At 47.9% G+C, this 16,202-nt stretch overlaps 1 protein-coding gene across 1 annotated transcript in view; it reads left to right on the forward strand.

Moving 5' to 3' along the window:
• Window positions 1–13,103: 13,103 nt before the first annotated feature.
• Window positions 13,104–16,202, forward strand: part of Parva (parvin alpha) — a 154,674-nt gene continuing 151,575 nt past the window's right edge. The window contains exon 1 of the mRNA XM_005351010.3: window positions 13,104–13,508. Coding sequence (XP_005351067.3) covers window positions 13,373–13,508 — 136 coding nt within the window. The 5' untranslated portion in view covers window positions 13,104–13,372. The remainder of the gene's footprint in view (window positions 13,509–16,202) is intronic.

The raw sequence follows: 16,202 nt of genomic DNA on the forward strand, positions 1-16,202 counted from the left end.
TGTTTTTAGTTTTATTGTCTAGAATCAAGTCTTCTAATGGGTTCAGTTCTAATACTGGTGAACAGTGCAGGCCTTTTCCTATCTACCTACTAACCTGCAAACACTGCCATTTCTGGCTCTGTATGTATTTGCATACTTAGTGGACATGGGTTACGTGATTGCCCATCCTTCAGATTCTCCTAGGTTACCATTTGGAGAGGCCTTTCAAAACAAAGATATTACCATATAAACAGCATAAAGCCTAGATGTTTGAGGCAGTGATTTGCATAGTAATAAAGATGTATAAAGAACACCAAAATAATATTTTCAGCCAGGCATGGTGATACATTCCTTTTAATCCCAGCACTCAAGAGGCAGAGGCAGGTGGATCTCTTTGAGTTCCAAGACAGCCTGATTTACATAACAAATTCCATGTCAGCCAAGGTTGCATAGACAAATCTTGTCTCAAAAATTATTTTTTCAGCCCCCAGGCATTGAGAAAAATATTGGATACACAGGAATAAGCTCATTTTGAGAAAGAGATGTGTAACTTCAGTTTTTATTTTCCCAGTTAGTTGAAAGCACACTGTATGATGTCTGTGTGTATTTAACAGAGGATATGAGTTTGTGGTGCCTAGGGTGTCATTGTGAAAAAGAATTGGCACTTGTTTTAACTAGTTATATTAAAAGGGATTCTCCCAAAATGGCCAGGAGAGAGGGCGATCTTGGCCCTACTGTTGGGTTATCAAGCTGTGGCTGCTGGGTTACTTAAAAGGGTTTGATTTCTTCCAACGGAGAATGTTCTAGACCATTAAAATGTTTTGTGTGATGGAGCAGGTTTGTGAAAGGATTCTGAACTGCTCCACAGAAGAGCCCCAGGGTAGAAAGTCAAGAAGAAACTGGCATCAAGCTCCAGCCTGGGGTCATATTTCACAGTCAGCCTCCCACGGCATCCAAAATCAAGCCAGACAGGTTTTTATCGTCACGAGCTCATATTTTTACCCACGCTGGATCAAGAATTGTTCTTAAGTGTGGTCTCTCCAACCGTCCATCTATTGAGTGTTGGTGGGGTGTTGGGTGTCAGGTTACAGAAAAGGGGGTTGCCCTCCTCCACCTCCAAAGAGATACACAGGTCGGGAACTCACTGCCTTCCCCAAAGAAAAGCATTTAAAAAAAGAAGGAAGAAAGGAAGACAGAGAAAGAAAGAAAGAAAGAAAGAAAGAAAGAAAGAAAGAAAGAAAGAAAGAAAGGGAGAGAGAGAGAGAGGGAGGGAGGGAGGGAGGGAGGGAGGAAGGAAGGAAGGAAGGAAGGAAGGAAGGAAGGAAGGAAGAAGAAAGAGAAGGAAAAAAGCTTCTCTGCTGACTACTGTAGTCTGGCAATAAAAATAAGCTCGTGTTGCTAAAACTATGAAAAATCCCATCAGGTTGTAGCATTTCATTTAGAGCTCCTTGCTGGCAGCGTCAGGCTGCTCGGATTCAATCAATGGTGAGCTGCAGCATGTTAATTGCCGCTGAGAAAGGAAGTGGCAGGTGGCGCCAACTCTGATGAGCTACGACGCAATTGATGTTTTCTGCGTTTGGGGGGCAAACGACAATTCGGTGATGTCTCTCTTCCCAGGCAGCAGATTGATAGGCTTCTCCTTCCAAACTGAAAATGGCAGCCTGCCCCACCCAGGTGGCGGATCGGAGAAACCACCTCAGCTGGGCAGAGGTGGCAGGGGGCAGCTGGCGCCGCCGCACGAACGGAGAAAGTGGCGGTCGATGAATGTGGGCAAGATTCGATGTGGGAACTGATTGTCCTCAGAAGGTTCACATGGGGCAAAGTCTCCTCTTTCACCTCGCCTCGCTGCTGACGAGCTCGTAAAAGATGAATCTGCAGCGACAATTGGCAGCTATTCATGTTGATGGAAACGTGTTATATGTGCATGGCTCTAAATACCGAAATGAACCCTCAAATAAATGGTTTTGTGTCTCAGGAATCAAAACATATTCATGTGGGCTTACCTGGCCCCTCTGAGGGCAGCGTTCAATTCATCTCTTTCTTCTCGGTGAAAGAACCTGGACAAAGCCTTGATTTCGTACAGGAGTCTGGAAATTAGCATGGGGTCTCTCATTACACGAGGCACCTGGAAGGATTTACCTGCCTGGCCTCTCATTGGATTCCACTGGGAGAGGTGGAACCAGCTCAGCTCAGGTGTGTGCTCTCAACAAAGGAAGGTGTTTTCAATGCCATCGTAGGAGAGGGATGAGGCTGTCCTTACCCCAGCCTTCCTGGTCCTCTCATTATCTTGCCTGGGGAAGATTGGTTTTGAATTTCACCTACTCACCAGGCACACACAGAACTGGCTGCTTTCTTCCACTCACGGTCTTGAGAACCAAGTTTGTTTCGCCCTCATTCTTAACCTCAGCACACATAAATGTAAGTTATAGTGCCACTGGATGACCTGGTCAGTCCTGGGAGCACTCCACATCCCATTCAATCTCCTGCATCCCGAGAAAGCCTTGATCCCCTGTTAGAAAGAATTCGCTTTTCTCATTGGCTGTCAATGGGAAATTTCTTGTGGGCACTGACCTATAAGGAGAAGAGGCAGAGCCGGCCACCTAGGACAAGCTTGACTGGTGTTCCAGAATCTGCTGGGATCCCGCTGCCTTCCCGGTGGTCCTGAGCAGCAGACAGACTCAGCCATTCTGCACGTTAGCTACAGAGCACCATCCCGAGGCTTTGGGAGCACGCTGGGTGATTATGCTATACCCCTCCCAGCTCATTTCTGCAGAATAGGGAGGAGGAGGGGAGGAGAAGAAGAAATAAAAGAAGAAAGCGGGGAGGGAAAGAAAATATAAAGTTCTGGGTTTGACCCTCAGCACCACAAAGAAGGAAAGAAAGGATGCAAAAACCACGACAACACGACTGACCAGGGCAGCCCCTGGACCACCACTAGTGTGACAGCCACTGCAAATTCAGCTTGCCCCACCGTTGGGTGCTGTAAACTCTGCCTGGTGGTGTCCTGTCTCCTCCTGAAAATGCAATCCTGGGTAAACAGTGTCTGAATTTTCAGTCTCAGGATGAACCTGAGACACAAAGAGGCCTAGCCATTCAACTAATTATCCTTGCTCACACCGGTAGTGGCCCAACCCAGCTGTGGCCTCAGGAGTCAGCGGCCTACATCTCCAGGTGCACAGCCCTACTCTGCACCTCCTCCAGCCCCCTGCCTTGTATTCCTGCCTACACTTCCCCTTCCTGTTTCAGGTGGCTTTCCATCGCCAGCCCTCACAAACAGCATGCTGGCACCCACTCTGTCAAGGCAAACCTGGGAACACAACCCCGGCTGCCACTTGATCCAGTATTTTATGCTGGTTTCGTGTGTGTGCGTGTGTGCGTGTGTGTTTTCCAACATGTAAATAGAGGTCCAAAACTGTCAAATTACCCAGCTCTGCTGCACGTCCCCAAAGTCCAACCAGAGGCCCACAAGCTGCGTGTTCCCTTGGATAGCTACAGATGTAGCCTGACATAAACCATGAACTCAAAACACGATGCTGTATTTTTTGTCCCTCCATCCACCTACAACTGTGCCGTTCTCTATCATGAACATATCTAGGACTATATCATATTACTATGCCACTCCCTATGGCAGGGAGACTCCTCTTTTTATCTTACATGCTGATGGAGTTGTGAACCTGGGTTAGGATGTGGGCATCATGCCCCAGCTCTAACCTGAAGTGGTGGCCCACACCTGTAGTCTCAATACCTGGGAACTGGAAACAGGAGGATCAGGAGCTCAAGGTCAGCCTCAGTCATGTGGTGAGTTCCAGGCCAACCTGAATACATAAGACCCTGTCTCAAACAACAACAAAGATGTGCGGTATGAGAGGGGTGCTGGAGAGATGGCTCCACTGGGAAGAACGCTTGCTGTGCAGGCATGGAGACCTGGGCTTATATTCCCACACCTATGTAAAAGCCAGGCATAGCTGTGCTGTGGGGCAGAGACAGACTCACTGCCCAGCTGGCCTAGCCGAAAAGAGCAAACCTCACGATGGGTGGCAGATCCTGTGCCAAGGGAATAAAGTGGAAGTAAGCATTGGAGAAGACACAGTGGCATGCCATGCCAGAGTGAGTGTATAACTGTGTGCGCCCACCTACACACAGTACACACAATGATAAATACATTTTACAGACACACCCACCTATGCACAAGTACACACAATGATAAATACATACATCTAACAGACACACCCACCTACACACAAGTACACACAATGACAAACAAATGCATCTTAAGGACAGGGTTACATCCTGGTGCTAAAGATCAAAGAGGGATGGGAAAGGAAAGGAACTGAGAGGGTTTGGGGTGAGTGTGAGGAGAGGTGGGTGGCTCTTGGAGGATTTTAGGGGGTTTGTGTAGAGGGTCAAGGCTTTCCAAGAGGGAGGCGGGACATGAGTCATTGGAAAAGCCCTCATGGTCCTGTGTGCTGTTGAAGCCAACAGCCTGATGCTGAGCAGTGGGGACTCATGACTTCGGTCCCCTCCCCATCCTACAATAACAGAAGATACAGTTTGCTCAGATAGGTGTGTGCAGTACTCACATGCATGCATGCATGCCCGTGTAAACAAGACCTCAAGAGAATAATTTTGAAATAATCCAGCAGTTCAATAAGTATATCCTTTCTACACACAGTCCCCAAGGGAGAGATAGCTAGGTTAGGGTTCTAGTTCTTGCTAAGTGCTGCTCCTTAGATGCCCCAGAAACTTGTTGTGCCTTGATGTCTCCATCTGTGACATGGGGCTGCTCCCCCACATGCCTCCCTCAAGGGTTTCTGCTGTGTATAGTTTTTAAATGGGAATGGCAAGCTGGAGAGATAGCTCAGCGGTTAAGGACAGTTGCTGCTTTTGCAGAGGGTCTGGGTTTGGTTCCCAGCACCCATTATGGTTGCTCACAACCATCTGTAATTGCAGATGCCTTCTTCTGGTCTCCATGGGCTCCTGACATGCATATGGTATGCAAACATACATGCAGGAAAACATGAATATACATAATGTAAAAATAAATAAATCTTAAAAGAAAGACAAGCTTTAAAATGGGAAGAGCCAGCATTTAACTTTGTAATTGGATTCAGTGGCCCAGTCCCAACAGTAGAACCAGAAAAGGACCTACAGGAGGAGGAGGAGGAGACATGGGCAGATGCCAGGTCAGGTGGCACACTCCTTTCAGGACTGTCCCCTGGATAATGGTTTGCATACGGACTACTCTGGGGTCACCTCTCTGACCTGACCTCTGATACCGAGCCGTCCAGCCCCTTCCTCACCCATGAGCTAGCAGTGCTTTGAGCCCAAAGTTTCCCGAATAAACCACGTGCACATGTCTGGCCTTCCTCCATGGAGAAATGTCTCAGTTCTCAACAGCTTTAGTATCTCCCCAGCAAACACTGGTGTAGTGCGGGTACTCTTTTTCCTGTTCGCCATACAAGTCTGGAGATGGGGCGTGGAAGGGGCAGAGGAGAGAGGGCGACAGACTGGGGATGATAGTCCAAGCCGCAATGTGAGTGAAACACAGTTGCAAAGTAACTCACACCTGCTTCCTTTGGTCCTTAAAAGTTAGGTGCTTGGTGCTTGAATCCCGGCACTGGGGAGATAGAGACATGTAAGTCCTGGAACTCACTGGCCACCAGCCTAGCCAAATTGACAACTCCAGACCAATGGGGGCCACTGTCTCAAAAATAACAAAACACCAAAGTGGATTGCATTGTCCTCTGGCCCCCATGTATGAACTGTAATGAGGTTTTTCTTCCAGGAGAGATGTAAACATCTACCTACTCATTACAAGGCCAAGGACAAACAAAGCTCACCCTGGGAAACCAAAGCGTTCACTGGGCTTCCTAACAGGAGTGTGGGGCCTCACAGCAGCCACACTGTAAAGTCTGCACCTAGGATGGACAAGGGCTTCCCGTAGCTGCATAGATAAAATCCCTTTCTGTTAGCCTTTCCTAGTCTATACACGCTATCACTTCCCCAGACCCAGAAGCCACGTGCCATTAGGCAGAATTGCAACCAATGGCTGGGAAGAGTGGGCTGGACTATTCCGTGAGAGTCCAAGGCCCTCCCCCTCCCACGAGCAATGTCAACAGTTCACAGGCCCAGCTGTGTTCTCCACAGGAAGCACAGCTGACCTGAGGAAGATGACATCTGCTTTGCATGGAGGACCTTGTCCTACCACACGTGCTCACAGACACGTGCACTTACACGTTTGTAAACATATATTCACACACACACAAGCTTAGCTGTTGCTGCTCTTCCCAGCCATATTCTTTAGTCTTTTGCTACTGATTTCACAGATTTGCCTCTCTAGCTGGTCGTCAGCTATCACACTCAGGGAAAGAAATCCCTTCTGTATGTCTACAGTCCACCGTGAGACTCCGGAAGGACATAGCTAAGTGTGTTGTCTGTTTCAGGAACCGGGAGCTCACCCCGCCCCCAAGACCCATCTGTGTAACCCTCAGAGACATCCCACCTATGGCTGGATATGGTGCTGCACACCTTTAACCCCAGCACTTGAGAGACAGAGGCAGAAGCAGACGGATCTCTGTGGGTTGACGTCTAGCCTGGTCTGCACAGTGACTTCTAGGTTAGTCAGGGATACGCAGTGAGACCCTGTCTTGGAAAAAAAAAAACCAAATTCATCCAACCCTCAGCCTCCCATGTTCCCAACCATGCTTGAGGCCTCCCGCTGTGCGCACACTCTACACGCTCCCTGGCAGGCTGCCTTTCCAAACCACCACCACAACCCCGGAGTCCCTAGGTATGTACAGCAAGGTGTTTTTAAAAATTGTTTTTATTGGGCTATACATTGTTCTCTGCTCCCATCCCTTCCTCCCCCTCCCCTTCTCCCTTCTCCCATGATCCCCACGCTCCCAATTTATTCAGGAGATCTTGTCGTTTTTTTCCTTCCTATGTAGACCCATGTATGTCTCTCTTAGAGTCCTCTTTGTTGTCTAGATTCTTTGGGGTTGTGAACTGTAGGCTGGATTTTCTTTATTTCTAAAAGTCATTTATGAGTGAGTGTACATATTTTATTTGTCTTTCTGGGTCTGGGTTACCTCACTCAATATGATTTTTTTTCTAGATTCATCCATTTGCCTGCAAATTTTAAGATGTCATTATTTTTTCTACTTTATTGAACTCCATTATGTATAGGTGCCACATTTTCTTTATCCATTCTTCAGTTGAGGGGCATCTACATTGTTTCCAGGTTCTGGCTATTATGAATAATTCTGCAATGAACATAGTTAAGCACAAGTTCTTATATGATTGAGCACCCTTTGAATATATATCCAACAGAGGTATTGCTGGATCTTGAGGTAGATTGTTTCCTAATTTCCTGAAAAATTGCCATACTGATTTTCAAAGTGGCTGTACAAGTTTGCACTCCCACCAGCCTCTGCCAAGCTCTCCTTAGCTTGTGACCACCTGCTTCCAATCATGCCCTGCCCCCTGTGCTTGCCTGTGTCCAGATGTTCTTTGTCTCATAAAGACATTGCCCTTCTTGGATTGACTAGCCACCATACTTCAGGGACATGCTCACTGGCAGAATGGCCTTCAAAAATAACCATGAGTACTTTAGAGTCCATAAAGAGTCTGAGGTCATTTTAACTGTGTCTTCAATAATTCTTTTTTTTTAAGATTTTATTTATTTATTATGTATACAACATCCTGCCTCCATGTACGCCTGCAGGCCAGAAGAGGGCACCAGATCTCATTAAAGATGGTTGTGAGCCACCATGTGGTTGCTGGGAATTGAACTCAGGTCGTCTGGAAGAACAGTCAATGCTCTTAACTACTGAGCCATCTCTCCAGCCCTTCAATAATTCTTTTTTCAAGTAGAGTCCCACTGTGAGGGGACACTGTTCAATCTGTAACATTCACTTGTAGGGAAACCTTTCGAATTTTGCCGTAACCTGTTTTGAGATGGCTAAGTAGTCTTCATCCTGAGCTTTGAAAAAATATGATCTTTTTAAAAGGAAAAATACAAGGGAAACACTGTGAAAGTACAGTTGACAGCTATGTGACGAGTAAAGATTACACACACCACTTAGGAACTCTATCTGAACAGAGCTCCAAGACACCAATTCGCACTCCATTATCTAACACAGTGGTTGCTTTTCCAGTGTCCTCCTGGTGGTCATGCTGTGTGAGCCTCCTTTTACCAAAATCCAATGTCAAGTGGATTCTTTTACGTCTTCACAGGAGTGGCTGGACCTGACGACATTCAAAACTGTTTAACTCACCCCTAGTAGAAAAGTGTCTTCTTTTGTATGCTTTCATTTGATTGACATATTTAAGCCCTACAAAGACTTTTTGTAATTTATGTAGCTATTGTGCTTTTGACCCTGTTTGTAGCTTACTCTTTTATTTCTATTTACTTACTACATTTTAAAATTTAATTAATATGGGGGGTTGGTTGGGTACAAGCGTCATGGTGCATATATGGAGAGCAAAGGACTTACCTTCTCCTTTGTGGAGCCAGAAATTGAACTTAGGTTGTCAGGCTTGGCAGCCAAGTGCCCTTTCCCGCTGAGCTTTCTTACTTCCCCCACCTTTATTCTTTGGAAGCATGGTCTTGTTATATCTCTCTGATGAGCCTGGAACTTGCTGTGTCACTCAGGCCAGCCTCAAACCTGTGGTGAACTCCTGCTCTGCCTCCTGAGTGTTGAAACTACAGGGAAGTGTCTCCACATGGGGCTTGCTATTTGTGTGTGTATGTGTTGTTGTTGTTGTTGTTGATGCTTGTGAAGTTTTGGATACGTGTATCTACTATCATTCTCCACCAAACAGCCTTGAGACAGAGTTTCCTGATGAACTGGAAACTTGCTGCCTTGGCTCGCTGGTTAGCGAGCTCTCCAAATCTTCCTAGCTCGGTTCCTTCAATATACAGTCATTCCCTGCCTTTTATGTGGGTGCTAGAGATTTGAACTCCAGTCCTCGTACTTGGATAGCAAACGTTCTTAGTCACTGAGCCATCTCCCTAGAGCCTCTTTAAAAATATTTTTGTTTTAAATTTCTTCTTTGAGGATTCCATATACGAATACAATGTACTTTGATCACGCCTACTCAACAGCGCCACTCAACCCCTTCCAGAAAGCTCCTCACAACTTCGAATCCCCACTTTGTAACCCAGAGTCGAGTTATGAGTTCTGCCTGTAGCTCATGGGTGTGGGGACATCCAACGGGGCATGGGCCATGCATGAACCACCTTGTGGGAGGCAGGTGGGTGCTGGGCTGTGGAGGGAAGAGGACAAGACTGGACAGAGGCATGGCTGGGAAAGACACAAGGTTAGCAAGGAATATGGTCCCCCAAGGAAAGCCTGGTGACAGTTCAAGACCTGCGGATCTCGGAATGGTATGGCCACTCAGAGAGCTGGAGAAGAGGCCTGCAAAGCACAAAGTACCATGACTTAATTTAAAAAGTTAGTTAAGAAGACTTTATGGGTAAGAGCACTTACAGCTTATGCGTGGGGACCCGAGTTCAAATTCTCAGCACCCACATAAAAATCAGGGTATGTGAGGCAAGAAAGAAGGCTCAGCAGTTAAGAGCATGGCTGCTCTTCCAGAGGACGTTCGTTTGACTTCCAGCACCCACATGGCAGCTCACAAGTGTCTGTAACTCTAGTTCCCGGTGATCCAATGGCCTCTTCTGAACTCCGAGGTGTGCACCTAGTGTGCATCCATACATCCGGGGGAAGCACCAGACACATGATCTTTCTTAAAGCTGAGTGTGGCCATGTGATTCCGGCACTGTGAGGGCAGGCAAAAGCCGGACGACTGTGTGGTCTGCCAGCCACCAACAGAGCTCCAATTCCAGTTAGAGACCATCTTCAAGAGAACACAGTTGAGTGACAAAGCAGGGGACCTCTGCAGGTAGCGGTGGAAATGGACTATTTACTTCCAATTGCCCATTCACCATCTTAGATCCTTAGCCAAAGCTACACACACACACACACACACACACACACACACAGAATCTTATCAGCATCCATATCTTATCTTCCCATTCCTCTTCTCAGCCTTGCCAACTGTGCCGCTGTTTGATGGCTTGTTCTGGGAGGCAGCGCTCAACCACCAAGATTGACCTTCCTTTTAGCTGTGCTCAGTGGCTTCCAAAGTACATAGAAGACCATAAAATTTTCCAAGAGGCTGTTTATAGATAAGTGCATACATGGGAAACAAAGATCTCCATGAATAGCTTGAGGATGCTATGTTTAGGACATTGTCAGTGCACACACAAAGTTATCAGCAATCTGTTGCAGACCTACAGAATGTTAGAGTCAGAAGGAGCCTGAAATGCCCAGCACCAACACACGGACTACTTACATTAACATCACCTGAAGTGATGTTTCGGTTTCACTTTGAATTAAATGAGTCAGAATCTCTGGAAACGGTGTTGGTTAATACCTGTTTAAAAAAAAAAAAAACTTTTGGAGATTGCAGCGCCCGTCAGAAACAAGAATTGCTATTCACTATTCTATCCCAACCACCTCATTTAGTAGAGGAAAAAATGGAGACCCAAAGAAGGCCTTTGAGCTGCGTGGATTTGACACCACAATCCGAGCTTATAGTATGCGGGTGTGGAAAATGTCTCCTGGGCAAGAAGGGTTAGTGATATAATCAAAGCACAACTTCACTGTGGCCTGTCTCGTTGTCTCCGTGTGTGTGTGTGTGTGTGTGTGTGTGTGTGTGTGTGTGTGTGTGTGTAGAAATCGTCCCAGGATAGTAGACTCCTCAACTCCTCTTCTGCTTGGTAAGAGGCACCAGGAAAATTATTACGTTCTGAAAAGGTGAAATGGCAACTCTTGAGCACACATAAGTGAATCCACACTCTAAGGAACAGCTGCTGCTGGTCCGTGTGCAGGTTAGAACACACAACGGTGGGCCGCTCCAGGAAGGCTTTAGTAGCCATATCTCCTTGAATGGAAGCACAGCTGGCTTGCAGGAATTTCATGCAGGAATGGGAAGAGATGAAAGATCCCATGAGTTTTCAATGCCTAAACTATCACACGACTTTTGTTTTCAGACGGTCTCACTAGCTATGTAGTTATGACATTAAACCCCTTCTTCTGCCTTCACCTCCTGGGTGCTAGGATTATGGGTGTGTGCTATCATGCCTGGCACACGTGGCCTCTTGAGAACACTCCTTTATTTGCTTCTGGATGCCTGGAGTCACACACGCACGCGCGCGCGCACACACACACACACACACACACACACACACACACGACAGATAAGGCCCTATGTCCCCCTGGTCCTCTGAGTGCATGTTGTGTTGCTCAGTTTTTGGTTAGCCTGACACACGCTCGAGTCATGTGAGAAGAGGGAACAGCAGAATGAGAAAATTCCCCTATCAGATTGGCCTGTAAACAAGCTTATGAGGCGTTTTCTTGATTAATGATTGATCTAAAGAGTCCATCTCACTATGTATAGTGCCTTCCTGGGCAGGTGTTCCTGGGTTGTAGAATAAAACAAACTGAGCAAACCAGAAGAAACCAGCCAGTAAGCAGTGCTCCTCCATGGTCTCTGCTTCGGTTCCTGCCTCCAGGTTCCTGCCTTGACTTACCTCCACGATGGACTAGAACCTAAGAGGTGAAATAAACCTTTCCCTCCCCAAGTTGCTTCTGGTTGTAGTCTTCATCCAAACAACAGGAAATAAGATGCACGTACCCCTCATCAGCATGCGTGTCACTCATCAACATGCCTGTGACGGAAAACAGATGCCCCTACCAGGATGCAGCATGATCAGCTGCCTCGCGCCCCAATCACTGGTCCACAGTTTCTCCAGCTCGGTCCAAGCTCTTGCTCAGGTGTTCAGTTGGATTCTATTAGTTTGGCTAGAGGATAGGCGTGCGTGAGTGCATGCGTGCGTGTGTGTGTGTATTCATGTGCATGTGTGTGTGTTGCAGAGCATCCTCAGAGCATAACAACTGCCATCTTCCTTTAAGCAGTTGTGAATACTTGGAACTCCCCGCTTCCACTCCCATCTCCCCTACCTAGAAACAGAGCCTGTTTCCTTATAGATGTTTCCTTACAGAAGAAGGGAGCCGGGAGAGTCATTGGACTCTCATCTCAATCCTGGCTACTCCCTCCTGCAAACCCCATAAGTAATTCTGCCCTAATTGCATCCAGTCTATGGAGGTGCTAGAGTAGCTGAAGGGGGCTCCGTTTATACAGTTAAGAGAACTCATCCATGCTGGGGTAGGATTTTGCAGTGATACGACTGTTTGGGGAGTCACCCTCACTATAGGTAACCCCTCATCCAGGCTCTGTAACTAAGTCTGATAAACTCATTGGTTCCCCGAATTTGACTTCAGTGGAATTGTAGTTTGTTGGTGTTGCTGTGTAAGGAGGGGCAGAAATTTGTCTCACCAGGGAAAGAGATGTGGAAACAGTATTTAACTCTTCTGGCTGGTGAGGTACCAAGTTGAGAGTATGGGAAAGAGATAAGCAAACACAAAAGCCCAAGCCCAGAACTTAGGACAAAGAAGCGCAATAAAAATATGTCTTTTAAATATCGTCAGCATGAGTCTTTGAAACTGCCCTGTGTGACTCCAGCAGCAGGCCAAGAGAGTCTGGAACTAACTCTATTGCTTTTGGCTACATAGGTCAGGATAAGTGTCTCACGGGAATCCATGGTTGTTCCTGCATCACCTGTGTTCCTACATCTGGTCTTTTCACACAAGCAATTATGATACCAGACCCATTGATGCCTTACAAGAATAAGCGGGCCCTCTGCCATCATGGACTTCTAGTTTCAGTGGCGTGTGGAGAGAGGGTCAAAGTCCTCAGAGTCATGCAGAAGTCTGCTGGAACCAGAGCCCATTTTGGTTCGTTGACTTCTTCAAGACATGAGAATGCTAACAATACAGGGACCTTTGCAAGGGGTAAAGCAAGAGAACCCCAGCAGAGTGCGTGCCTCTGTGTGTGTGTGTGTGTGTGTGTGTGTGTGTGTGTGTGTGTGTGTAAGTCAGGGGAGAAATAAAGGCACAGGCTGTGTGTGTGTGACCCATACAAGGGGTAAAGTAAGCGACCCCCAGCAGCGTGCGTGCGTGCGTGCGTGTGTGTGTGTGTGTGTGTGTGTCGAAATGAATGTTCCCCTTGCACGCACGTGTTCTTGCGTGCAGACACCCCAGCAAGCAGCAGACCTGGACTTCCACGCAGCCCAGACAGCCCGGGGCGTGGGGCCCCAGGCGCAGCAGCTCCTTGCAGGGCGGAGGGCGGCGCGAGGGAGGGAGCGAGGGACGGGAAAGGCGAGCGAGCTGCCTCAAATGCCTGGAATAATTCCGCTTCCGTTTGGAAAGCCAGTCCCGCCGCCGCCCGCCGCGGCCGCCTAGCTCCAGCTCCGTATCCCGCCGCCATGGCCACCTCCCCACAGAAGTCGCCCTCGGTCCCCAAATCTCCTACCCCCAAGTCGCCTCCATCCCGCAAGAAGGATGACTCGTTCTTGGGGAAACTCGGAGGGACGCTGGCCCGGAGGAAGAAAGCCAAGGAAGGTAGGACTGGCCGAGGCCGCGAGCCTTGCGGAGACCTGGGAGTCTGGGGGTGGGGGACCCCCTGGCAGTGCCGGGCGCGCCTTGCACTGTCCCCGTGTCGCCTTCAGGGCCCCGACCCGGCTGGTGTCCTCGCCAGGCCACAGACGGAGCCCAGGGTTCGGGTGACTGTGGTCCCAGAACCCAGGCCCAGCCGGTCCCCTGCGCCCTCCGCTAGGCCGCTGTCCCCGCCCTCTGTGCGCCCGAGGGCTGGCATTTGCCAAGTTGCTGCTGAAAAGTTTTCTCCGGTTCCGTCACTGCCCGCTCTCTGCCTTCATTGGTTTCTGCAGCGCCGTCGTTTCCCGGGTGCCTTCAGGTCCTTTACTGCAGGAGCGCTGGCTTCCTTGGATCTCTCGCGGGGCCCCTGGGCTTGTGTGGACACCGATGATTTGTATCAAATGTTTGTTGACTGAGAGAGAGAAAAAACGCGCCAAGGTGGACGGAGGGGTAAACTCAGTACACCTAAGGGCCATGACCCTGCTGTGAACCCGGGCAAACAAAACAAAACAAAACAACAAAAAACCCAAGCAAATCAACACCACCGAAACTCCAAACACTTTTTTTTTCTCACCCAGCAGTCTTGGTTTTGTTTCCAAAACAGTTTCTGTGTAAAATACTTTGTCCTGTAGGCAGAGTTTGCAACTCTCTTTTGGGTGTATAAAATGAAGTGATGGTTCTCCAAAACCAATGTGGGGATAGGTGTGTGAATAAGATCTGTAGGGTTAAAAAGGTTTGCTTTTTGGCTGCACTGGGATTGAACCTAGAGGGCCTTGGGTCTGTCTACTGTGCAAGTAAGTGCCACCCTCTTGTTGTTGCTTGTTACTTTTCTTTTGAGATACTTAGTTGCCCGGGCCAACCTTGAGCTTACCCTGTAGCCCAGGCAGGACTTTGTGGTCCTCCTGCCTCAGCTTCCAAAGCTGTTGGGATTCCAGGACTGCCCTCCCAGACCCAATTTCTATTGATGGATTGTTCTTGTCTGTACTGGAGGTTGGGCTTAGGGTCTCGGTGGTGTTAGGCAAGTAGTCTACCACTCTGTGGTAGCCCAAGCCCCCAGGTCGTTTTAGGAGACTGAGTAGTAGTGGGTCTGAGGTGATGAACTAGGAAATGTCTCCTGTTCTTAGTCTCCTGAAATATGGAGGCCACTTTGCTGTTTAATTAACAAACTAAATGCAAAAGCTAAGTGTGTCTAGATTGCAGCACGAGTCTGCAAACACCCCCAACACCCCCCTCCCCCGTTAATGTCACAGTTAGTTCCCCCTTATCTGTAGGGGGAAATTACTTCAAGCTGCCTAGTGGATGGCCCATACTATAGAGCTGTACTGAGCCTGATATATAGTATGCGTCTTGCTATATATGTCTATGGTGAAGTTTAACCTGTCTGTTAGGCACCGTCAAAGAGGTTAACTGAGCTGGGAGCGCTCAGTGGGAAAAGGCACTTGCCAAGCCAGACTGGTGATTTGAATCCTACAGGTGGAAGGAAAGAGCTGACTCTTCAAGGTTGTCCTCTGACTTGGGCCAGAATTCCCACATACGTACATCATGCACACACACAATAATGATAGTACTTAGTACTTAGTACTGTAGGCATTGCAGTGCTGGGACAGTCAAGCTGATACTTGAGCCAATACCAAAGATAGCTACTAAATTACCGATGCCTAACAATGTAGAGCTGCAGGACGCCTGTTCCAGGCAGGAAGGTGTGGAGTGAAGCAAATATTCATCATGCCAACCAGAATGGTGTGCAGTGTAAAACTTAGGAGGTATTTCTGGAATTTTCCATTTATTATTCTGCAACTACCATTGACCACAGGTCTCTGATACCACAGAAGTGGAAATCGTGGGCAGGTGTTTTGGTAAGCCCTTGATTAACGTACAGTGGGTGAGACTGATCATGAGATCCTACCTTGGGAAGTCCTTTTTCTAGATTGTGTTCTTGGTTGGTATTGGCTCATCCACCTGATGATTGGCAGCTCAGAATTACTGAGGACCGTAACTGGCCAGCAGTGTTCACCACACTGTTTTCAACTATGAGAAAGGATTGTCTTAGTTCAAAGATGATCACTTTGTCCCATCTGCTATCTTAGAGTCTGATATGGCATTGGCTGTTTTGAAATAGATCATGGTACTTTCTGGAGTCTTATCTTGACCATGCTCAGTATCCGCTGTCCCTGCAGCTGGTCCTGGGGGACATGATCTTAAGACTCTTTGGCATCCTGTCTCTTCCGTTCATCAGAGCCCTGAGGAAACAGAAGGTCAACTTGGATGGGATGCTGAAAATAATTACTGAAGGAGTGTAGAGAGGGTAAAGTCCAGAGGGAGTGAGCCATGCCAAGGACTAAGGCCTTGGACTGCTGGGAAGCTGGCAAAGCTTTTCCCCTAGATCAGGCTCAGAACAATGGCAAAGCCTTCCTCTGGTCTGAGTGCAGATGTTGACACTGTGTGCACAAGTGTGAGCCTTATGAACGATTGACCAGTGTGTGCAAAAACTAACACCAGCAGCTTCCTCCTCCTGGATGTTTACACCGGAGACTGCTCACCTACAGACACCTCCTACCATGCCTGACTAACCCCTCCTCCTGTGCTGTCCGTAATAAACTTGCAGAAGTTCTGAGTTACTGCAGAGTTGGTGCCACTCCACCAGAGTGTGCACAGCTCACC

The sequence above is a fragment of the Microtus ochrogaster genome, chromosome 8, assembly GCF_000317375.1.
Source record: "Microtus ochrogaster isolate Prairie Vole_2 chromosome 8, MicOch1.0, whole genome shotgun sequence".
In the NCBI taxonomy this organism is placed as follows: domain Eukaryota; kingdom Metazoa; phylum Chordata; class Mammalia; order Rodentia; family Cricetidae; genus Microtus; species Microtus ochrogaster.